At 42.1% G+C, this 26179-nt stretch overlaps 1 protein-coding gene across 1 annotated transcript; it reads left to right on the forward strand.

The window, feature by feature from the left end:
- The first annotated feature begins 37 nt into the window (after positions 1–37).
- ZFP64 (ZFP64 zinc finger protein) lies at positions 38–24974 on the forward strand. Its single transcript, XM_081325668.1, has 6 exons — positions 38–257; positions 2516–2755; positions 3972–4133; positions 13223–13285; positions 14437–14688; positions 18518–24974. The coding sequence occupies exons 1-6, from the start codon at positions 209–211 to the stop codon at positions 19807–19809; spliced, it is 2058 nt and encodes a 685-aa protein (XP_081181794.1). The 5' UTR covers positions 38–208; the 3' UTR covers positions 19810–24974.
- Positions 24975–26179: the final 1205 nt, after the last annotated feature.

The following is a 26179-nucleotide window of genomic DNA, read 5'->3' on the forward strand; positions in this document are numbered from 1 at the left end:
GTGGGCAGAAAGACTAGCTCCGTCGGCTTCAGCTTTTTCTACGGAGCATGCTCGGCAGGCCCACATCCGTCCCCGCCTTAAGTGCTTGCGGGGGGAGGGGGAGCAAGGAGGCTTTTTTTTTATTTTTGCCCCCTTTGTTTGCTTGTTTGCATGTTTCTTTTTTTTTTTGTAGGCAGCTTCAAGCCCTTGCATCACCGCGGAAGCAACGATGAACTCGAGAGCCGCGGCCACTCAGCCCTTCTCCGGTCCCGTGCAATGTAAGTGGCCGCGCGGCTTATCCGCGCTCCCGGGCCGGGGAGTTGGAAAAGCAGCGTTGTGCGTAAGGCTCAGGCGGGCCCCGCAACCTGAGTAGCGGCAGAAGCGAGCGTTCGGCCCGCCCGGGAATCTGGCTGAGCAGCGGCCCCGGAACCTGGGTGGAGAGAGAGCAGCGAGCGGATCCGAGAAGGCGCGTCGCGAGGTGGCAGGGCTGCGCGGGAAGAGGCGCCCGGCGGCTCGGAGAAGGGGGCTTTCCTCTAGTCTAGGCCAGCGTTTCCCAACCTTAGGAACTTGAAGATGCGTGGACTTCAACTCCCAGAATTCCCCAGCCAGCTATGCTGGCTGGGGAATTCTGGGAGTTGAAGTCCACGCATCTTCAAGTTCCTAAGGTTGGGAAACGCTGGTCTAGGCTTTATATTGCTGCAGTCGCTTATATGCAAGATGCGGGGGAGGGCCACGGAGGAAGCCAGTACAATGCAAACGTCGCCGCGGATATGCAAGCGTGCAAGCTGCCCCAAGTCCCGGCTAGCTGCCCGTTTCGAGCCTCTTACGGGGGGGCGGGGGGGTCCACGCCGACAAAAACGGCTGGGCTTGCAGAGAATGCAGGCCTCTTCCTAACGCGGCTACGCATCACGGAAGGCTTAGCTTTTGCGTTTCGCTTGCGATGCATCTTTTTTTTCCTGATGACCGTCGTGCCGCCTTGCTTTTGTAGGGTGCCCTCCGGAGAGTTTGGACTGCGGTTGATATTTATCCCCAAGACGATATGGCCTTGGATGATCATTGGCATCCAGTTAGGAAATACTGCTTTTTTTTTTAAGCGTGGGAAGCTGGTCATTTTGCATAATCCTCTCTTCTCTTTTTGGCAGCAAACGTTTAGATCAGGGACAAGATAGTAGTAACTGTGAGAGGGATCTCGGAGTCCTAGTGGACAATCACTTCAATATGAGCCAGCAGTGTGCTGCAGCTGCCAAAAAAGCCAACACAGTGCTAGGCTGCATTAACAGAGGGATAGAATCAAGATCAAGTGAAGTACTAATACCACTTTACAATGCCTTGGTAAGGCCACACCAGGAATACTGCATCCAGTTTTGGTCACCACGATGTAAAAAAGATGTCGAGACTCTAGAAAGAGTACAGAGAAGAGCAACAAAGATGATTGGGGGACTGGAGGCTGAAACATAGGGAACGGTTGCTGGAATTGGGTATGTGTAGTTTAATGAAGAGAAGGGTGAGGGGTGACATGATAGCAGTGTTCCAATATCTCAGGGGCCACCCCAAAGAAGAGGGAGCCAAGCTATTCTCCAAAGCACCTGGATGCAGGGCAAGAAGCAACGGATGGAAACTAGTCAAGGAGAGAAGCAACCTAGAACTAAGGAGAAACTTCCTGACAGTTAGAACAACTAACCAGTGGAACAACCTGCCTCCAGAAGTGGTGAATGCTCCAACACTGGAAGTTTTTAAGAAGAGACTGGCCAGCCATTTGTCTGAAATGGTATAGGGTTTCCTGCCTGAGCAGGGCGTTGGACTAGATGACCTCCAAGGTCCCTTCCAACTTATTATTATTAAGAAAGGGAAGACCTCCAGATGTTGCTGAAGGACTAATCTCAGCAACCACATCCAAGAGAGGCAGTGGTGAAGGATGCTAGGAATTATTCAATATCTGAAGGGCTACAGCCGATGTTTTTATCCTAGTATCTATTTGCAAGTCATACCAGTTGCATAAACGTTGATCTATTTCTATATGAACTTGAGATTCTGAACCAAAGTGTAACATTTATTAAGCAAATTAAGAAAGGTGATAAAACATGGGATACACATGTTAATTTAAATATATTTTTGTACAATGTGCTAAGTGTATGATTCTGGCTAGGGAATTCTGGGAGTTGAAGTCTATATCATAAAGTCACCAAGATTCTGAAACTGCCTTATTGTAGTAATGTAAAATATCAATCTCTGGTTTCTACTGGACAAAATCAAGACAGCTATTTTGAGCTTCCTTGGTATGATTTCTTCTTTTGGGACAACTTTTCTCCAAGTTCTACAAATGGCTCCCTCATTCCTTCCCTGTTCTCAAAGTTAGCTCTACATTCCTTCACAGCTCACTCTGATGATATAATGCTCTTACTGGCTACACCCCTGCATCTTTTGGAAGTCCATTTAAAAAAAGTCCCATCTATCATGCATTCAGTAGCTTCTGAATATAAAACATGTTAATATTTTATTGAAAGTCATTAACTCTTTCGTTCATATATTTTGGCAGTTCCTGGTGGAACCACAGTCCTTGTGGAGCTGACTCCAGATATCCACATTTGTGGTCTGTGCAAACAACAATTCAACAATCTTGATGCTTTTGTTGGTCACAAAAGGAGTGGCTGTCAACTGTCTGGCACAACAGCTGGCACTACCAGTACAGTGCAGTTTGTGGCTGAAGAAACAGTGCCAGCCTCACAAGCACAAACCGTTGCAAGGACCATCACATCAGAAACACAAACCATCACAGGTATTTTGCCTAGAAAGTTTGGGAAATGATGTCCAAGAAGCAGATAGCTTCATTTCTTTGAACACAAAGGGTCACCCAGAAGCTTGATGGTTTAATTTCTGTCACCTTCAGTGAAAACTTAGGAAATCTGTCCCTCATCTTAATGTGCAGCAAGATTCGCGAAGCTATAGGGGGTTATTGCTCAGAACATTTATATGATATTTGTAGGTTCAATTCTTGGGGACAGGAGGAAAGGATACAAAAAAGTCTTTGGGAAAAAAATATTCAATTATTTCCATCTTGGAAAAGAAGCCCCAAAGACCAATTTGAAAGTGTTGGGCTGGCTGGAGCAGTAGAAATAGTTTGGCAGGTATAAGTAGTCCTCGCTTAACGTCCACCCATTCAGTAACCATTTGAAATTACAGTGGTGCTGAATATGAGGTTTTTATGACACATCTCCATAGTTGTAGTTGTTGCAGTGTCCCCATGGTCCCACGATTACAATTCAGGCACTCTGTGCAGCTTGCATTTATGTCATAGGATCTGATCAGGTTATCGACATTTGCGACCTTCACTGACAACAAATTCAGTGGGAAAGCCAGCAGGAGCTCACAAGTAACAATCACAGACTGCTCAAGGGTTGCCTAACAACATCAAATGGGACTGCCAGAACTACTGTCATGATATGCTTTACAACTGTGTCATTTAGTGACAAAGTTCCTGGTCCCAATCACCATTGTTAAGTGATAGGCAACCAAGTGCTCAAGAATGAAAATATCTCAACCTCCTGGTCTCTTCCCTGCCATTAATGCCTTACTAGCAGGCACAAGAAACCAGGAGTCAAGATAGAATTCAAAAGCACTGTGAATTTATTCCAAGCAGCCTATATAAGAATTTGATCTATTAACAGTCAGCAAATTAGGGGCAGATAAGAGGCAACGGACTTCAGGGGGAAGGGCTGAACTTAGATCTCATTCGGGACTCCAGACTGATGATTCATTTGACTGACACCTTTGGGCTCAGCCCGGTCATCTCCTACACTTACCTAGATCTAATTATAGGTAAAGGAATGTAGACAGAGCATGAAAATGTCTGATCAGTAGAAAGGTCGGCAAAGGTTGCACTGAGTGCATGAAAGCTTTTTCTTCCACCAATCCATGTATAGTTAAGTAGCAATATGAGGAAAGGATTTTCAGCATTGGGGATCCTAAAATGAAGCTTTTTTATGTTTTATCAGTATCAGCGCCCGAGTTTGTTTTTGAGCATGGCTACCAAACTTACCTGTCTGGTGAGAACGGGGAACCTCGGACAGCTACTCTTGTTACCACTCCACCAAAATCACGCAGCAAAAAGTCCAACACATCAGTGGCACAGAAGAAGTTCAATTGCAGCTACCCAGGTAAAGGATAAACTGGTGGGTAAATAAAAAAATCTATTTTTGGATGGAAGGGGGAGGGGAACAGAGGGCACCCTTGGCATTTTGAAAATATGTTGTGAGTACAGTGGCTACCATGGAAGGAGGGGGGGGGAGACTTCTTCATTTCCAGTCACATGATGGTTCCAGACAAGAATTGAGTAGGAAAGACCTTAGATAGTGCTGGAGGTGTCCAATATGTTTTGTTTCCAAATGTTTCTGGAGCAAAATTTTGCACAATGTCCCAATCTAAGAGTGAAATGGCCCTATTTTTATTATTATTCTGGCACCAACCTCAAGGTTTCTTCAAATCAGCAAGAAAATAAGTCAGTTGCCATGACACAACTTCCAAAAAACTCTTGTCTGGATGACTGAGAATCTTCATCGACATATTGTCACACACTTTGGGGAAGAAATTTTGTGTTAGTGCAGGAATTCCCCCTAAGAATTTTAGGAGTTGGCACATTCCAACGGCTCTCTGCCTACTCAGATTCTCCTAACCAACTTGTTCAGACTAAAGAAGCTGCTGGGATGGACAACGAAACGTCTCAAACCATCAGGAAAATAAGTCCAGTTGCCGTGACTCAACCTGTAGACCCCTGATTTTAGCATTTAATTTTTCCAAAAGTTTTAAAACAACACATTTCTCATTGAAAAAAGTTCCTGACTATATTTGAAACAGTTGGAAAATGCACACTCCCCATGCTTACAATTACCCAGATCCCAGCATGCATAAACTGTGGGAAAAATGTCTTGCTTCAGTGACCTGGAACCTTTGGTCATGGAATTAGTAGGAGCCAAAAGACATTTGACTGCTATTTAATGCTGTCCTTTGCTGAGGGACGAAATCCACTAATACACATCTTTAATTCATGACCACCCAACCTTTGCTTAAAATCTTCTAATAAAGAATACTCCACTACCTTCTGGAATAAAATATTGTATGGATTGATGTAGACAAATTCTCCTGATGTTTCTTGTTGTTTTGCTTCTGGCAAAGGTTCACACTACATTAGCTCATGGAGAAGATGGACTGGCTGAAGTTAGAGGGCATTTCCAAAAGGAAATCCTCTGGAAAAGAAAAAGCAAGACATGGGTATAAGGAAGGCTACCTTCTACATATATGTTATACTCAGGCTATACACAGAACCATTCAGTTATAAAGAGTTCAGCTTTGTCATACATTGAACCAAAGATCATTGTTTCAGATAGCTCAGTACTATATACTCTTGTCTAGGAGTAGCATGCTCCAGACACAAGTTACAGGTAATCTTCGACTTAAGATTGTAATTGAGCCAATAGTTAGATTGTAAGTTGTTAAGTGGGTCATCATGTGACTAATCTTATTTTACAATATTTTTAGCAGCTGTTGTTAAGTGAATCACCATGGTCAACAAGCAAACCCATTGTCTACAATGGGTGGGTTTGTTTTGTTTACCAGAAACTGGAAGTAAACACCGGTTTCCAACAAAAAATATTGCAAATCGTGATCACAGGATGCTGCAAGCAGCTGTAAATGCAAGCTGGTTGTTGAGTGTTCAAAATGCAATTACGTCATGGGGGGTGCTGGTTTCCGAACTTTGAATCCAGGTCATAAGTACTTTTGGGAGGTCTGTCATAACTTCGGTTTCTAAGTAACTAGTTGTAAGTCGAGAACCACCTGTCTTAACTAATGATTGGTGCTAACTGATTTAAACCTGAGTACTTCCTCATGCACCAGATGATTTTTATCATGGAACTATCTCCCTACAGTGGCATGGCTAACTTTCTCAAGCACAAATCAAGCATGGTTCAATGAATTTTGTAGTTAACAGGCACCTTTCTTTAGCAGTTAGCACCAGTAAGCTCACCTGGGCTGATCTTAAATTGCTAAACAGAGTTGGACCTGATTAGTATTTTGCTAGAACACCAGGAAATCCTAATTATTAGTCTAGACGGGGAAGTCAAAAGATATTCCAGGAGAAGGAAGCTGCACTTGTATACTGTTTTCATCTAGTCATTAGGAGATAATCCCATCTAGTGGATTCCATTCGGCCATGTTTCCGTAGAAAAACTGAGATGGAGAATGGAAATGTTAATACTTCATTGCAACTGTTGACACATTTGATCCATAGCTAGAAAAATTGCAGGATTTTTATGGAACTACATCTGTACGTGCCTGCAAGTCTACGAGTTCCTTTTCTACACAAAAACACAAGCATGCCTGACCTTTGGGAAAAACCATGGTTGTATTATATGCAAATCATTTAAATGTAAGTGCTCAGAGAGGTTCTTTCTTCTTGTTGGGGCTTTTTTCTTTTTTTCCTTAGAAGCCTTGCAGGACCTCAAGGGACTTGGCAGTTGTGAATTGTTCTTTGCATTGTATTTACTTTCTGCCTATTGATCTGTTGCTCTCTTGAGATGGAATGAGGAAATAAATTGGCATCGCTTGTATTAATTTTACTCAGTGACATTGCCACAAAGTTCCAAGAAGATTCATGGAAGCAATTTTTAAAATTAATTTAGGTTGCCATTGATCATGAGGCCTAAAGAGGGGGGAAAATACCCTTCCACGTGTGATTAAGTCAATTAACTTCATTAGAACATACAGTCAAAACCTGTCTTGGCTTGAGAATTTGACTGAAATTTATGCTACATCTCTCCCCCCCTCCACACTCCATTTTTACTTTTATGCAGACCACCTCAGGAAAGGACTCAATAAGCTAATTCAGTAAGGTTCAAATCCTTGTTCAATGGCGATGCTTGATGCATGGATTTAAATGAATTAATCTCTTTTACCCTGGTCTACTTATTTTAGAGAAACATATCCTTCTCCCCCATGTTCATTTTCATGGCCCCTGGGTTGCAAACTAGAATAGTGGGCAATGGTGGACCAAAACAGAAATAGAAAACCAGGTTACTGTATCCATAGTGCCATTCTGTGAAAGAATGATGTCAAGGCAATTTAGACTCAAGGCAAGTTAGACTAAAAAAAAAACCCTGCCCAGGTTCCTTGAGTCATAGCAGGAGAAAAGAAATAGGAGGAATTCATTTCTTTTTCTCTTAAGAAGTAAGGACAATTTTATTGGTAAAAAGCAATCTACAAGGAATTATTCATCCTCACTCTTGCTACCCCTTCATGGATTACTGCCTTGTCGTGGCGAAGGGGCTTGCGTAATTCAATGAAGCTATGAGCTATGCCGTGCAGGGCCACCCAAGACGGAAAGGTCATAGCAGAGAGTTCTGACAAAACGTGATCCACTGGAGAAGGAAATGGCAAACCACTCCAGTATCTTTGCCATGAAAACCCTATGGACAGTACTAAAAGGCAAAACGATATGACGCTGGAAGATGAGCCCCTCAGGTCGGAAGGCGTCCAATATGCTACTGGGGAAGAGCAGAGGACTAGTACTAGTAGCGCCAGAAAGAATGAAGCGACTGGGCCAAAGCCGAAAGGACGCTCAGCTGTGGATATGTCTGGTGGTGAAAGGAAAGTCCGATGCTGTAAAGATTTTTTCTCCATAGGAACCTGGAATGTAAGATCCATGAATCAAGGAAAGCTGGACGTGGTCAAACAAGAGATGACAAGACTAAACATTGACATCTTAGGTATCAGCGAACTAAAATGGACAGGAATGGGTGAATTTAATTCAGATGACCATCAGGTATACTACTGCGGGCAAGAATCCCTCAGAAGAAATGGAGTAGCCTTCATAGTCAACAAAAAAGTAGAAAAAGCAATACTGGGATACAATCCTCAAAATGACAGAATGATCTCAGTTCGAATCCAAGGCAAACCATTCAATATCACAGTAGTCCAAGTCTATGCCCCAACCACCAGTGCTGAAGAGGATGAAATTGACCGGTTCTATGAAGCCCTACAGCACCTTATAGAACTAACACCCAAAAATGATGTCCTTATCATCATGGGGGATTGGAATGCTAAAGTAGGAAGCCAAAAGATAACGGGAATAACAGGCAAGTTTGGCCTTGGAGTACAAAATGAAGCAGGGCACAGGCTGATAGAATTTTGTCAAGAGAATACGATGGTCATAGCAAACACTCTTTTCCAACAACCCAAGAGACGGCTTTACACATGGACATCACCAGACGGTCAACACAGAAATCAGATTGACTATATGCTCTGCAGCCAAAGATGGAGAAGCTCTATACAGTCAGTAAAAACAAGACCAGGAGCTGACTGTGGCTCAGACCATGAGCTTCTTGTTGCAAAGTTTAGGCTTAAATTAAAGAAAGTAGGGAAAAGCGCTAGGCCAGTCAGGTATGAATTAAATCATATCCCTGTTGAATATACAGTAGAGGTGACAAATAGATTTAAGGAATTAGATCTGATAGACAGAGTGCCTGAAGAACTATGGACAGAGGTTCGCGACATTGTACAACAGGTAGCAACCAAAACCATCCCAAAGAAAAAGAAATGCAAGAAAGCAAAATGGCTGTCTGAGGAAGCTTTGCAAATAGCTGTGGAAAGGAGGGAAGCGAAAGGCAAGGGAGAAAAAGAAAGATACGCCCAATTAAATGCAGAATTCCAAAGAATAGCTAGAAGAGATAAGAATGCCTTCTTAAATGAACAATGCAAAGAAATAGAAGAAAACAATAGAATAGGGAGGACCAGAGATCTTTTCAAGAAAATTGGAGAGATGAAAGGAACGTTTCATGCAAAAATGGGCATGATAAAGGACCAAAATGGCAGGGACCTAACAGAGGCAGAAGAGATTAAGAAGAGGTGGCAAAATTACACAGAAGAACTATACAAGAATGAGCTTAACGTCCCTGATAATCACAATGAGGTGGTCACTGACCTCGAGCCAGACATCCTAGAATGTGAAGTGAAGTGGGCCTTAGAAAAGCTGAGCAACAACAAAGCTAGTGGAGGTGACAGTATTCCAGCTGAGCTATTCAAAATCTTAAAAGACGATGCAGTAAAAGTGCTACACTCAATTTGCCAGCAAATTTGGAAAACTCAACAGTGGCCACAGGATTGGAAAAGATCAGTTTACATTCCAATTCCAAAGAAAGGCAGTGCCAAAGAATGTTCAAACTATCGCACCATTGCACTCATTTCTCATGCTAGTAAAGTTATGCTTAAAATTCTACAAGCTAGACTCCAGCAGTATGTGGATCGAGAACTACCAGAAGTACAGGCAGGATTTCGAAGAGGCAGAGGAACTAGAGATCAAATTGCTAACATACGCTGGATCATGGAGAAAGCTAGAGAGTTCCAGAAAAACATCTACTTCTGCTTCATTGACTATGCTAAAGCCTTTGATTGTGTGGATCATAACAAACTCTGGCAAGTCCTCAAAGAGATGGGCATACCAGACCATCTTATTTGTCTCTTGAGAAATCTATATGCGGGTCAAGAAGCAACAGTGAGAACTGGACACGGAACCACTGATTGGTTCAAAATTGGGAAATGAGTCCGGCAAGGCTGTATACTGTCGCCTTGCCTATTTAACTTATATGCAGAGCACATCATGAGAAAGGCAGGGCTAGATGAATCAAAAGTTGGAATTAAGATTGCCGGAAGAAACATCAACAACCTAAGATATGCAGATGATACCACTCTAATGGCAGAAAGTGAAGAAGAACTAAAGAGCCTCTTGTTGCAGGTGAAGAAGGAGAGTGCAAAACTTGGGTTGAAACTAAACATTAAGAAAACCAAGATCATGGCATCCGGCCCTCTCAACTCCTGGCAAATAGATGGGGAAGAAATGGAGGTAGTGACAGATTTTATTTTCCTGGGCTCCAAGATCACTGCAGATGGGGACTGTAGCCAAGAAATTAAAAGACGCTTGCTCCTGGGGAGGAAAGCCATGGCAAATCTAGACAGCACACTAAAAAGCAGAGACATCACCCTGCCAACAAAAGTGCGTATAGTCAAGGCTATGGTCTTCCCAGTTGCAATGTATGGCAATGAAAGTTGGACCATCAGAAAGGCTGAGCGCCAAAGAATTGAGGCCTTTGAACTATGGTGCTGGAGAAGACTCCTGCGAGTCCCTTGGACTGCAAGGCGATCAAACCGGTCAGTCCTAGAGGAGATCAACCCTGACTGCTCTTTAGAAGGCCTGATCCTGAAGCTAAAACTCAAATACTTTGGCCACTTAATGAGAAGGAAGGACTCACTGGAGAAGAGCCTAATGCTGGGAAAGATTGAGGGCAATAGAAGAAGGGGACGACAGAGAATGAGGTGGCTGGATGGAGTCACTGAAGCAGTATGTGTGAGCCTAGATGGACTCCAGAAGATGGTAGAGGACAGGAAGGCCTGGAGGAACATTGTCCATAGGGTCGCAATGGGTCGGACACGACTTCGCAACTAACAACAACAACAACACTCTTGCTAAGAAGACATTTGAGTGCATGATGCTCCTGAGAGTTGTGATCTATTCTTTTCTTTCTTTTAAACTATTTCTGCCTTGGCTAGAGAATTAACAGGTATTACTTGTGCTCCACATTGGTATGTCAGAAAGTTTATTTGATAGCTGGCACCCTTTGCTGGGAGAGCTCACTCTCCAAATTTCTAAAAGAATCCAGCACCCCAGATGCCTATGGAGGGATGCCACTATGGGTTGTGTGCAGTTCAGGTGACATATTTGGAAGTCATTACCTATGTCCAGAAGTTGTTTCCAATGTCCAGGTTCTGTGGTTACCAGATGAGTAAGAACTGATTCTTTTCCATATTCATTAAAAAATGAAACTGCTGCAGAATTTGAAATGCTTTATTGATTCACCAGATAACCTAGTTTGGTGTTGGATCATCATTTCAGAGATATTTCCTTACCTAAAAGGAAAAACAGAATGACCGGGGGCAGGGGGGGGGAGGTAGGAGTGGGAGCTTTGGAATCCTTTCTTGTTTGCTTGCTGGTAAGTGGCTGCTGTTGGGTGGGGGAAGGAGAAAGGAATTGCAGGATTGGCTAAGAAACTCACAGAATATTGAGAATAAAGGTCATGTGACTGCAGCAGAAGCCAGTAGTAATGAAGCAGTAGTCATAGCTTCTCCAAATTTCATTTCCTCGGAGGACACGGGTCTTGGATTTTGGACACATTTGACATATCTTGGTTGAAAAATTGTTGCCCTATGAACATTGTTTCATCTAGTTAAAGGTCATAACAAAAAGTTTTTAGTAATGCATAGATTCAGTCTGTCAATTTGGCCTCCATCTCAGCAAGTGTCTTGCTGAGATAGAGGCTTAGAATTTTAAAATAAATCAACATACAATCTTAAAATAAATAAAAAAAAACAATTGTTCATCATGTTTCCTTGCAACCATCCGTCCCTAAATAAAAGAGGAAGAATGGATCAGTATGAGGTCCATGTATGGATAGCTACAGAATAATATGCTGCTAAGATAATCGCTTTGATAAACTCATTCTAGGAACTTGTCAGGTCAGTCATATTCTCAGAGGTAGATGTCATGACAAAAGCCAGAGTCTAGGATCCAGACACAATTCACTGCACTGGTAGCTTTCCTCAGGACTAGCAAGAGGAAGCCTGTGTAACTTCCTTGTTCAATTCCAGTGACCCCCAAATACCAAACTTGGCTTGGAGCACATATTGTAAAAACAGGATAGTCCTAAGCACTTGGTGCTGAAAGAATACCCGTAGCATTAATATTGGATGAAACTTGAAACTATACATAGTTTTCCTTAACTTTTAGTATTACCTCAGTGCCCCTTTGCTTTTCTGTTGACAGATAACTTAGCCACATATGTATGTAAATATCTATTTTTTTCATGAGGGAGGTTAGTCTGGATGGAAATTCAACTGATGCTTTAGCTGAGTATGGCTACAACATATTCAGTTGAGTAAAGAACTGGTAAAGTTGGGTGGATTCAGATCTGGAAAAGTAGTGTCTAAATCCTCCATCTTTCATGAACTTCCTCTTTAGCAGTCCCCCAGAGGGATCTCTTAAACATCTGTGACCAACCTCAAAGATTCAGTCCCTTTAGGAAGCAGAGAAGATACAGGTGCTGAGAAGCTTGGAATCTTTGTACTATTCTATTTGTTCCCCAGCATTTTACATTTGTTACTCCTCAAGCATTTCTCCTGGAAAAACACATTTCTAGCAGAAATTTCAGAACTTCGTTTGCTGGGGGGGGGAGGGAATGCAATCTTCCCAATTTAGAAACTCTTCATCCAGGGCTGTCATTCATCACTAAGATGAATTCGATGTTTCGCAGAAAGCAGCAGATGTCTCTACTTTCCTTCTGTTCCAAGAAGAAATGGCATTGGTTGGTTTAAGGTTTTAAGATCTCAGGGTATTCAGACTCTCCAGTTCCTCTTTGTTTTATTTTAGCCAACAAATGGGCAGTGACATCTAGGTGAATCAAGAATGCATCAGTCTGATTGGGGGTTCTCAGTCTCTTGCACTTCCAAAAAGTATTGGAATCCATTCTGTAAAGATCATTTGCTGTTGATACCCAAGGCAGCTAACCAGTTGTATATATTTTTTTATTTTTTAAATAATTACAAGTAGAACACTCATGGCTGCTAAGGTAAATTTGTGCAGCCTGTTAATTAGGCTTTTAGCAGGACTTCTGTTCCAGCGGGACTGCGCAGGTATAGATGTTATTTTTTTTTCTTCCACTATAAGAAACTGGAACATTAGACTCTGCAATGTTTCTCTACCACAGTGAAAAGGCATCATCTCTTCTCTCTTTTTTTTCCCCTCTCTCTCTCTCTCAAATTTCCCTCCACAGCATGGAAAGTGTGGTCTTCTTCATGTTTTAGTTGTTGTTGTTTTTTCATTTACGCCTTGTTGATTCCTTTAATAATTATTATATTTACCAGAAACCACATTCTTGCTTGGAAGTCATTGCATGTTCTTCCAGTCACTTTTAGGAGAATAGTTCTGTCTGCCTTACCAGGAAGAGCAAATACTGTCTGAACATGATGTGAGGCAGTGGTGCTGGGGTTAGTTTGGGAAAGAGAAGACCACCCAGTCAGCTCTGGATCTCACCACCTCTTTGCCCCACTGGTTGTTAGGAAAAGAGGGGATCCATCATTTGCAGGAACTGACAGTTAAAATGAGCTCCTAATAATTAATCTTTTACTTCTCTTCTTCTCCCTCCAGGGTGTCAGTTCAAGACATCTTATGGAATGAAAGACATGGAACGGCACTTAAGAACACACACAGGTACATTCTGGGAGTTTTGGAATACAGTTAGTTCTTGACTTATGACCACAGTTGAGCTGAAAATTTCCATTGCTAAGCAAAACAGTTACGTGAATTTTGCCCCATTTTGCAACCTTTCATGCTGCAGTTGTTAAATTAGTAACATGACTGTTAAGTGAATCTGGCTTCCCCATTGACTTTCCTTGTCAGAGGGTCACAAAAACTGATCACAGGACCCCGGGACACTGCAGCCATCATAAATGCACGCATCCAAATTTTGATCACGTGACCACAAGGATGCGTCAATGGTCGTGTGAAAAAGAATCATCTTGTCACTTTTTTTCAATGCCATTCTCACTTCAAATGGTCACTAAATGAATGGTGTTAAGTCGAGGATTATTTGTAAGTAGTTTTATTTTTAAATCAGTGGGTATAGATTTCTTAGGATGGGTGTCTTTTCCAGTAAAACATTTATAATCTGGGGTTGAGATGGGGGTGAACAGTGATAAGGGAGTATTGTTTTCTGAACTACTACACATTTTTATAGTCATTTTGGGGTCATGAATACTAGTAGACATTAGGAAAAATAATAATAAATTTCTCTTAAAGTAAAAGGTAAAGGTTCCCCCGCACATGTGTGCTAGTCGTTTCCGACTCTAGGGGCTGGTGCTCATCTCCGTTTCAAAGCCGAAGAGCCAGCGCTTGTCCGAGGACGTCTCCGTGGTCATGTGGCCGGCATGACTAGATGCCAAAGGCGCACGGAACACTGTTTGCTTCCCACCGTAGTGGTCCCTATTTTTCTACTTGCATTTTTACGTGCTTTCGAACTGCTAGGTTGGCAGAAGCTGGGACGAGTAACAGGCGCTCACTCTGTTACGTGGCACTCGGGATTCGACCCGCCAAACTGCCGACCTTCTGATCGACAAGCTCAGCGTCCTAACCCACTGAGCCACCACATCCCTAAATTTCTCTTAGACCAAATGAAATTACTGTGAGCATTCAAAGGTGGAGCTTACCTGTATGTGCACCTATCCCTGATTTTCTAAGGAAAACTAAATGGCGTGATTAAAAAAAAAACCCTCTTGAACGATAATTTCCATTTCATCATGAAAAAGATTTAATTCCTTCCCCTCGGGAACTGGGTGCTTTACATTTCTTCATATTTTTTTCAGGTGACAAGCCTCATAAATGTGAAGTTTGCGGCAAGAGTTTCAGTCGCAAAGACAAGCTGAAAATGCACATGCGTTCCCACAGCGGAGTGAAACCTTACAAGTGTAAGCACTGTGACTACGCAGCGGCCGAGAGCAGCAGCCTAAACAAGCACCAGCGCATCCATTCCGACGAGCGGCCTTTCAAATGCCAGATCTGTCCTTACGCCAGCCGCAATTCCAGCCAGCTCACCGTTCATCTCAGATCTCATACCGGTAAGGCTGGGGGTTTGTGGTCAATGTAGCCCTGAAAACCCTAGGATGTTGTTTGGAAAGAAAAAAGTATTTGCATATTTAAGATTACAACGCGATTCAACAGATTTTTATTATTACTGTTTATCAAATTTTTATACTACCATCACCCTTGCATGGCTTTGGACAATTCACAGATAAAATAATAAAATTGTATATAGGCAATAAAACTAGTCCTCAACTTACGACCACAGTTGAGCCCAAAATTTATGTTGCTAAGTGAGACATTTGTTAGGTGAGCTTTGCCCCATTTTACAACCTTTCTTGAGACTTGTTAAATGAATCACCGCAGTTGTTAAGTTAGTAACACGGTTGCTAAGTGAATCTGGTTTCCCCATTGACTTGGCTTGTCAGAAGGTCATAAAAGATGATCACAGGACACCTCCACCGTCATAAACAGGAACCAGTTGCCAAGCGTCTGGATTTTGATCACGTGACCACGGGGATGCTGCAATGGTTGTAAGTGTGAAAGACAGTCATCATTCTCTTTTTTCAGTGCCGTTGTAACTTCGCTCGTTCACTAAATTAACTCTGTAGTTAAAAACAAAATTAAACAGAGTTAAAAAGACCTTAACTTAAAAAAAAGCAGACGGATCTCCTTCTGAATGGTGTTTTGACTTTCTTCAGCTGCGCATGAGCTCGTGAAAGGCGGCTGGTTTGCAATTGCCCATAGCTCACCCCCCCCTTTCAGGTGTTCACTGAGGGTGGCTTGTTTACATACAGGTAGTCCTTGATTTAGGACCACATTTGAACCCCAGATTTCCAATGCTAAGCAAGACAGTTGCTCCGTGAGTTTTGCCCCATTTTATGACCTTTCTTGCCACAGTTGTTCAGTGAATCACTGCGGCTGTTAAATGAATCATTCCGTCATTAAGCAAACCTCCGTTCATTCCGCCGGGGCCTGAAGACCTGGCTCTTTGAGCTCTCTGGCCCAGGTTGAGGATTAATTTATTTTAACTGGGGTTTTATTTGCACAGGGTTAAGTTTAATCTTTTTTAAACTGGTTTTAACTTTTGTATTGTGGTTTTTAATTCCCTGTAAACCGCCCTGAGTCCTCAGGGAAAGGGCGGTATATAAATGTAATAAAATAAATAAATAAATAAATAAATCTGGCTTCCCTTGTTGGAAGCCTCCTGGGAAGATTATAAATGGTGCTCACATGACCGCGGGACAGTGCAAGTGGCATAAATACATGCCGGATGCCAAGTGTGTCCAAAGTTTGACCACGTGACCAGGGAGCTGCTGCCGCAGTCATTACTGTGAAAACCAGTCATAGGCCACTTTTTTCAGTGCCGTTGTAACTTTGGATGGTCACTAAACGAAAGGTTGAAAGTCAAGGACTGTCATTTGGTTTTGCTTTAGCAAGTTGTGCCAAAGCCCCTGTGGGTATCAGTAGGCTCTTTTTAAGCAAAACATGATATAGTGCAGTGCTTGAGTATGCTGTTAATACTGTAAGTAGAAGCTTAAAGGGGAAAAAAAATCTTTTTAAGATCCTGATTCTAGAAAATTTTTAGTTGTGGGAGAGACTGCCCTACCCAGTGTTGGTTCTACAGATGCTACCATTTCTCCTCTTTCCAATCAGACCCCCCATCTTAGGTCAGGGGTTTGAGCTGTATTATGAGCTTTCCCACTTGCAAGCCACAAGCCAGATTTCCAGGCGTTATACCCAACTTTTGCAGTTCTCTCCAGCTTTAGTATTGTTGCTGCAGGCTTTTTTTGTCTACAGGGCTCTCCTGCAATACCTTGATTTTTGGCTGGTAAAATTCTGCTTTTCTCACAACCAAGCTTCTTGTAGGAATTCTCCAAAGCAAAGACATTTCCTTCTTCCCTTTTCGGCCTTTTATTCTACAGGCTTTAGGCTCAGCTAGCCAGGTTGCTTTTACTTGCTTTAACGCGGTTCGTAGGTGAAGTTTTGTGTTTATTTTGGGAGGTTAAAATTAAAGGTCCTCCTTGACTTTTTTTAAAGCTATTTTTACCAAAGCCAAATACTTAAAAGTTCATTGAGACGGATGGACTAAATCTTAAATACCCTGTTGTTGTTGTTAGCTGCGAAGTCGTGTCCGACCTATCGCGACCCTATGGACAACGTTCCTTCAGGCCTTCCTGTCCTCTACCATCTTCTGGAGTCCATTTAAGCTCACGCCTACTGACATCAATTAAATATAGCTTTTTTTTTCAGTATAGTTTGGCATCCTAAAATGGAGGCTATGTGCACTGCAGCAGCTGTTTTTCAGAAAAAAGGAGATCAGGATTCCTAAAATGCAGGCAGTAATAGGCAGGGCCAGCCAATACAAAGAACAGAACTGTCAGTCTGTGCAACTTCATTAATATAATGTGTATAATAAACATTTTATAGCAAAGGCCTTAATCTTTAAATACATGCATGGATTACCACAGCACGCCATGTCATGATTTCAAAAATCTTTAGTTGGAATCAATGAAACATACAGCCGGCTAAACCAATTATGAATCTTTTTACAATCTTCCATTTATGAAGATCTATAAAATATTAACTTGTAAAGTAAATTAAGCCTCATGTGTCCTAGTTATTAAAGAATAGCAAATACACTGTATTACGGAGCTGGCTATATTTTATTTCTGTTTTAAATGGCATCCTGTGACTGTATGGGGGGGGCAAACAATACACAAGCTGTTCAAATGGCAAAAAGCAGCAGTAAATCAATAGTATTTTTTGTTTGTTTAAATATTAACAATAACCATGGTGGCTCAGTGGGTTAGGACGCTGAGCTTGTCAATCAGATGGTTGGCAGTTTGGTGGGTCAAATCCCGAGTGCCGCGTAGCAGAGTGAGCGCCTATTACTCGTCCCAGCTTCTGCCAACCTAGCAGTTCAAAAGCACATAAAAATGCAAGTAGAAAAATAGGGACCACTACGGTGGGAAGGTAACAGCATTCCATGCGCCTTTGGCATCTAGTCATGCCGGCCACATGACCACGGAGATGTCCTCGAACAAGCGCTGGCTCTTCGGCTTTGAAACGGAGATGAGCACTGGCCCCTAGAGTTGGAAACGACTAGCACGCATGTGTGGGGGAACCTTTACCTTTACCTATTAACAAGATGGAGCTCATAACAGTTGTAGATGTGCTGCAAGAATTATCAATACATATTGTTGGACAAAGAGCTCACTTTCCTTTTTACCCTGGCATTTTTCCCTATAAATATCTCTTTGTAGCGTACTTTACCTTTTTTTTAATCAACACTTGAATGCAGTTTTTACCAGTAATATAGCAGCTAAATAAACAAAAGCCTACATACCAGATCAATGAAGGTTGGGTCTTTGGAAAAGCAGCTTTACGCAAAACACATTTCTAAATGCAATTTCTTTTGCTGTAAACAAAATATGCTTTATAGGGCACACTTCCCAAGCTAGTACTGAGAAACTTTTAACATTTCTAGCTAGCCTGTTCACTGCCACCTGGGAATTCTGGGAATTTTTTGTGTGGTTTGAGGAGTGGCAAATGGGCTACATAGTGTATGTACCCTCAAACCCTCTAAAGCAATATTTCTCAACCTCATCAACTTTAAGATGTGTGGACTTCAACTCCCAGAATGCTGGCTGGCTAAGTATTGAAGTCCACGCACCTTAAAGTAGCTGAGGTTGAGAAACATTGCCTCAAAAGTGCCACCTTGGAATCCAAAGTGCTCTACAGCCCTAGTAAATATATGGTTTTCAATTACTTCATTAGTAAGTATCATGAGTTTCATTTGGCTAGAATGAATCTGAATCCCTGTCACGCAAATACTGCTATTGCAAACATTTGTCTCTCAAACAGGAGATGCTCCTTTCCAGTGCCGTCTGTGCCCTGCCAAATTTAAAATCAACTCTGACTTGAAGAGGCACATGCGTGTGCACACAGGGGAGAAGCCGTACAAATGTGAGTTCTGCGAAGTCCGGTGTGCCATGAAAGGTAACCTGAAGTCCCACATCCGCATCAAGCACAACATGGAGAATGCCTTCAAATGTCTCGTCTGCAAGTTCCAGTGCGGGAATAAGACAAGTCTCCGGCACCATCTGCGCACCCACCAGCCCGAGCAGGCTGTGAAATGCTCAGAGTGCTGCTATTCCTGTTCAAACAAGGCGACCCTCAAAGTACATGAGAGGATCCACTCCAAGGATCGCCCTTTCAAGTGTGAGTTCTGCCGCTTTGATACCAAGCAACGGAGCAATTTGACCACCCATGTGAAGAAAGCCCATCCCGATAAGGTCAGAATCAGGGAAAAGATATCAGGTCAAGGGGAAGGAGATCGGCCAAAGGAAGGCAGCTCCAGACAAGTTGCCAAGCTGGAGGCCAAGAAAGCCTTCAGGTGTGATTTCTGTGAGGCCTCCTTTGTCCGGGAGGACTCTCTGAGGAGCCATAAAAGGCAGCATGTTGAATATAATGGAACTAAAACTTCTGAGCTGGCCGTCCTGCAGTTCCAGATGGACCCTACCCCACAAGATGATACTCCCATTACTGTTAGTCATCTCCAGATGCCATTGCACACTTCCCCCTATGGGGAAGGGCAGGTCAAGATCATTGTTGGGCATCAGCTGCCCCAGGGCAGCAGCTTGGAACAAGGAGGTCAAGTCAATATTGTGTCTCCTACTTTAATAACTCAGAATCAGGATGATCTGTCTAGCAGTAACCAGCTGCAAATACTGCAGCAAGTGAGTTTATTGGCCCCACCCCTTCCTGTTGGGTCTCCGGCAGAAAGCCTTTCGGTCAGTCAACCCACAGTCCTTCTCACAACTCATAACCAGGCTGATGGAAGCACACCAAACCAGACTCTGATCTCCACCATTCCAGTAGGCAGCCATGAGGTCTCAACTAACCAGGCCTTCATCAATGGCACAGGGATCAGCTGCTCAGATTTGGAAGGGCTCAATGCTTTAATTCAAGAAGGGGCAGAAGAAGTGACAGTGGTCAGTGCTGACGAGCAGAACATCTCAGTGCGAGCATCAGCGTCCCCTCCACCAATCTTTTCATCCTCTTCTCATTCAGGTGTGCCAAAGCAAACCTACTCCATCATCCAAAGTGGAGCCCATGCAAATTTGTTGTGTCCCGCAGATTCCATACCAGATTAGACTGGAGGCTGAAAAAGTCATTTGTTTGCTCCATTTAGTCCTAGAGTGCCGAGCCTGGTGCCCTTTCTCGAAATGAGCATAGTTTGCATTCATGAGAAATATGGCGTTCCTGCTGTCTTTAAGGAGAGATTGTGGTATGAATAGATGCTCTTAGGTGGGGATAAGTCTCATTGCACAAGACTCCTTTTCATCACTTTCAGGTCTAAATTTCTTGTTTGGTCTGATAACATATCTATCATGTTTAAATAATATCTCTTTAGCATAACTTATCCAACTTTGTACTAGGCTTAAAGAGATACCCAGTGAGTTACCCTGCGTGGGAAATTCTGTCAATCATCAAAGCTTGTAGCCTTAATGGGAACCATTGAAAATTGTTCACTGGCTCTTGGGTTCTCCTCCCCTCCCCTCCCCTCCCCTCCCCTCCCCTCTCCTTTTTTTTTCTTTCATATCTCAGACTTTAAAATTGTGTTGAACGTATAAATGATACATTTTTAATACTTATAAGAATAGTCTTACATTGTAATGCACTGCTGGATTGTTCTGCACTGTGATCAATGACTTTAGAAGGGCTAAAGAACAATACCTGGATATGATGTTGCAATATAATCCCCCAAAGTGGCTTTGTTCTTCTGTCTTCAAAAGCAGTTTGACATGTAACAGTCAAGACTGTCATGGAGGAAAGTGGGGAGAAAAATATCAGGTGTTGTTGATAGTATTAAGTAGGCAAGTTAAATTAAGTGGCTCAGGGCAGAAACAGTTAACTACTTCTTGAATATCTCAGTTCTGTATCAAGACTAGGAGGACCAGCTTTTGAACCTAACAATACATGGGGCAGATGGTCTACAGTATATCTGAACCATCTGCAGCAGACCAGTTTTGTGGTGCCTCAGATGAGTGTAGGCAAGCTCCACATGTATCAGAGATCTTCTTTATTTTCCAGATGTGGCACCTACAGGATACATTTGAGTATCACCCTAAACCAGCCCTATGACCTAGCACGGAATGCACTTATTATCTTCCTCTTACACCAGTTGGTCAATGGGAAATACTGTAGATGTCACTTTTTACTTCAGAGGAGAAGCAAGAGCACAGTGTTGATGTGACTTTTGTCAAGAGAAGGAGGGAATGTGACAAGCATCCTGGACTGAAAAATACACCATGTCCAACTCTAACACACAAAAAATAGGACACTTTCACTATTTAATGGAAGTAAAAACTATTTTGAAATCCTGGTTTTGTTTGAAGGTTGCCTTCATTTCTGCAGCATACAATAAAGTAGCTTAAATAGTTAACCATAACGATTAGATAGGACAGTACAAGATGTGATCCATTGAGCCCAACACAATCATTTACTGTATATAGTACAGCATACTGGGAACATACCCAAAGTTGTAGGCAGATGTAGGGTTTGTTTAACATTTCTCACTATGCTGGGCAATATTCAGCCATTAGAATATCTTGATAAAGTGCTCTTCCAAATCATGTGTAACTAATGGGAAAAATGCAGTCCATTGTTGTGGTATGTATGTACGTAGAAGCTGGTAATGATTTTTTTTTTGTCATCTGTAGATGGTGCTAGAACTCAAGCTGAGATTTGAGAGGAAGGACTTGTTTAAAAAACAAGTACTGTATGTCCAATGAGTATATAAATCCAATAAAATAAAATAAAAAATAAATAAAAATTTCCTGTAACAAACAGTGAGCTCAACTGTTTTGTTTCAGTGTATGTACATGAATGTTAGCTTAGAATGAAAACACTTCCTGAGGTATATCCCACCAAAAAGATACCAAGATTTCTTCAGCAACCCATAACATAAAAGTAGTTAAAATTTAAGTTTCTGTTATTTTGGAAATGGAGCAGGTTGAAAATCTGATGTTGCACGTGCACAAGCAAATGTTTCTGTGTGTATACTTAGGTATACAAATCCAAATAGGTATGTTTGTATGAAACATATGACAGATTTTTCAGTGAAAAGTTGAGAATATAGTCTTGTATCAGGCAAAAGTTTTGATCCACCTAAGGCAAAGGATGAATAATCAGAGACTCCGGTGCTACAAATGTTATTGGAAGATTTTAGATGAGGTTCCAGGAGACTAATAAATTTTATTATCAAATTACCATTTTAATAAGGGAGAAGTGAGGAAATAGTCTATATGTGATAGAAGAGTAAAACTGTTAATACGTTATTTAAATGTAAGTTAAATGAATTCACTTTTTTCTATCTTGGCTCGCTAGTTTTGTTGGTGCATTCAAACATTCAAAGGTCAGGTACCATTCTTGGCCTAGAAGGAGGTTTCCAGCCCTAGCATTTTGAGCTTTATCTATAGATCATGGATTCACTATCAGTTTATAATGTTCATCAGCTCCTTCACTGCTCCTAAGTTACATGTTTAAAACTTAGAAAACTATATTTTCTTTAAAAAAAAAGAAAAAAGGAAGAATTAAGACAAAATAGGGTAAAAGACCTGAAAAACAGAATGTTGGGTTGCAGTGTTATATATTATACCGACCACAGAAGAGAATAGGTGAGTCTGGTAGAAGAAGATTGGCTGCAACCATGCTTCCTAAATGGAATTGCAGAATTGTAGAAGATTGAGAAAATGGGGGAGGAAGAAAGAAGTGTTCTGCTCTCTGAGGAACAGAGATTTCGAAAGGATATCTTTCCTGGAGCAAGAGAACTTGTGATTCTGGCCTGAGTGAGAACCAGTTGGGGAATTGGAAACAGAAGTATAGTCTTTGGAGGTGAAGGGAACTAGGTGAATTTGGATTGCAGAGAAGTTGAGTGAGTTGCGTAGTAAGGATAATTGATGAAGTGGAGAATGCACTGAGGATTTTGTCTGGACTGTTTAGAAGAAGGAAGCTGAGTATACAAGACAAAAATCAATCAGAATAAAGCTGATTGGGACCTTAGAGGTCTTCTAGCACAACCTCCCGATCAAGCAGGAGACACTGTACTATTTCAGTATAGGTGGCTGGTCTTTTCTTAAAAACCTCCAATGATGAAGCACCACTGGTTAATTGTCCTCACTGTTAGGAAGTTTCCCCTTAATTCTAGGTTGCTTCTCTCCTTGATTAATGATAGTAGAAAGAGAATCAAGAAGGAAGTATGGAGGGTGAGGGAGCCATACTAGAAGGGAAATTGGAAATGTGATGCTAATGTCCCTAAATCTTAATTCTTGGGCATCTGATTTTCTGGGTGCCAAGGCTTAGAAGGATGCTTTTGAATGCTGGGTCCACTCACAATAATGTAGCCTCATTGACTGTAATTGTGGATGAAAGGCCAGACCTGATGTGTGTCACTGAGAGCTGACTGGATGAAAGGGAGGAATTCCCCTTGCTGAAATCTGTTCAGTGATGTTTTGTGTGCTGCATCAGTCCCCATCACATTGCAAGAGAAAGGGAATTATAGTTGTGCACTGGGGAGGTATGGTTATTACAAGGACAGTACTACAAATAGCCAGATCTAAGACCTTCTTTATGAGATTAGGCCAAAGGGTCAAATTTAGAAATGTTACTTTGTATTATCTTTCCAGCTTCATTGCAGCATCCCTTCCTGAACTCAGTTTTATTACAGGTGGAAGTTTTGGCCATTCTGAAACCATTACTGATCTGTCCATATCTCCAATCTTCCTCTGTGGAAAAGCCTATTAAGAAAATGGCAGGGTAAAAATTACAGAAACCCCTGGAGGATATGGGTTAGACATGGAATAGAAGTCATGTTGGTCATTCTTGTGGACAACTTGTGCTGGGATTTGAAATTGCCATTACTATGAGGTTCTTTCCTGAGTTGACAGGTCAAATCAGGGGTCAGATCTTCAGTTGCTGCGGTATGAGCTACCTGAGGATTACAATTTTTGTTTTATCCTTTTTAATGTCTACATGAAGCTGCTGTAAGAAATAATCCGTCAGCTTAGGGGTCAATTTATTTTCCAAAGTACCAGAGAGCAGGACAAGAAACAATGGATGGAAACTAATCAAGGGGAGAAGCAACCTAGAATTAAGGAGAAACTTCCTAACAGTGAGGACAATTAACCAGCGGAACATCTTGCCTTCAGAAATAGTAAATGCTTCATCACTGGAGGTTTTTAACAAGACCCTGTCCAGCCACTTGTCTGAACTAATATTGTCTGCTTGAGCAGGGGGCTGGACTAGAAGACCTCCAAGGTCCCTTCCAGCTATATTCTGATTGATTGATTGGTACGAGATCATCAATCGGCAGATTATACTCGATCGTGTATCTCCACTCGATAAGCCCGGTGGGACATACATAGAATCCTGTGCCTGGAAACTGTAAGAACATGGAAAGGAGAAATTGAAACATTGATTCAGACTGAACCAAGCAGATAGGGGAATGTTGATTCAGAGGCTTAGTGATTCCAGGATGATTTAAACATTAACTCTTGTTTTTTGTGCTTCTCCAAAATAAACAGGCTTGCAATCTCTTAGGTCTTTCCAGACTCAAGAGCAGGCAGAGACCATAGATTGGAGAGCCTTTGCCCACCTCTGGCTAATTATCTTGAACCTGCGAACCATCAAACGTGCCCTCATCTGTCTCTCAGTTAGATTACTGTAATTCAGTGTTCATGAAACTGCTCTTGAAGATCACCCAGAAACTCTAGCTGTTGGAAATGTATTGATAAACATGCTTAGTATGCGGTCATGCTACTGCCATAGTATCACTTTGCTGCAGGAGCTTAGGGTGTTCCTGGATCAATTCAAGGTGTTGGTTGCTACTGTTAAAGCCCTGTAGGACTTGGAGGTCTCAATCCTGGTATCTAAGGAACGGCTTTTCCCAAATAGAGTCTTCCCACTTAGTCCAAGTAGCCAGAGAATGCTTGCTAAAAGTCCCTGTTACGAAGTGTGGTAAGACGGCCGTGAAGTTATTCTCTGTCACGGCTCTTCTCGGAGACAGCTGCTTCTTGGATGGTTTTCACTCTCATTGCCTTCTGGAAGCTTATAAAAAGTTGAGAATTCCAGAAAATCCTTCAGGAATAAATTAATATGAAATGGCCAGCATTAGTGTTAATTTTTATTGTCTGTATTATGATTACTATAACTGGTATTTGTTTTAATTTATTAGTATCTGTATAGTGCCTAGTGTCTACTAGGATTAAGGTGGTATATAAATTGCATAAATAAATGAGTGATTTTTGCATTAAAATCATCTCCTACCTCTAAAGTGATTCATTATTATCTCTGCTCACCGCAATATTTTGTCAGATTTAATAACAACAGGGTATAAATTACAGTGAAGCTTTTTTTTCCCCTAAGGTACTATAATGTTTTTTCACATACTTCATCTTCTCCACTTCTTATTCTACAATCACCCATCTTTGGTGCTGGATTGCAGAAAGAGGGACCTTAAAGTCACATACACTTTATCATTTTTGCTTATCGTAGCCAATGGTACCACCTCACTACCCTTGGCTGATCTTGAAAATGGTAAGCAGGGTCAAACTTGATTCATACTTGAAGCCCCTAAGATACCCATCCTGAAAGAAGATAATGACAAATCATTTATTGTTGCTGTTACATCAGTCTAGACAGGTGTTCTGTACCAGCCTGCTACCGGCCCTGCAGAAAAGGCAGGGACAACCCCTTTACAAACGGCAAGAGGCTGGAATTAAGCCTGCCAAATTTATTAACATAGAGCAAAACAAGACACCAACCATGAAACAGGAGCTATGAAACAGGAACTATTCAAGCGGTTGCCTTCAGCAAACCAGCCCTCCCACGCATTCCCCTTTTATACAGTTCAGGGCGTGGCTTCTCTCTGCCTCCTTCCGAGGTGCCCCATTGCCTTCCTCTGTTTACTCCTGATTGACTACCTCCTGCGTCGGGCGTCCTTGAACAGGGCCAGCTGTGGGTCATCTTCATCCACGCTGTCAGGCTCACACAGCTGGGTCTCCGTCGTGACCAGGTGGGAGGGGCCTGGCTGAGGGCTCTCATCAGCAAGCTCTCCAACCCCCTCAGCAAGCTCTCCAACCCCCTCAGCAAGCTCTTCAATACCCCCCTCCTCCTCTGAGTCGTCTGACCCAACTGCCGAACCCACAGGCTGACCCTGAATCACAACAACAGGTACAGAGAGTCACCAGGAATCCTACCTTACTCAAAGAATCTTACTTGGCTTTTTAAATTTATGGTTATTCTTAGCTATCAAGGTGTGTACTGAAAGTCAAGCTAAAAAAAAGGCTAAGCTGCCACTTTATGGGGTGAAAAGGGAGGCCTCTCACTACAAACACCTGTCCACAAAACTTTTCTTGCCTGCTCTGGATAAAGATAATGGTGAATGTGAAACCCACCCCGCCAAAAAAAGTGCATAATCAGTTCCATTATTCTGAACAATGTCCCACTAGTAAAAGACACGGT

The sequence above is a fragment of the Vipera berus genome, assembly GCF_964194415.1.
Source record: "Vipera berus genome assembly, chromosome: 3".
Lineage (NCBI taxonomy): Eukaryota > Metazoa > Chordata > Lepidosauria > Squamata > Viperidae > Vipera > Vipera berus.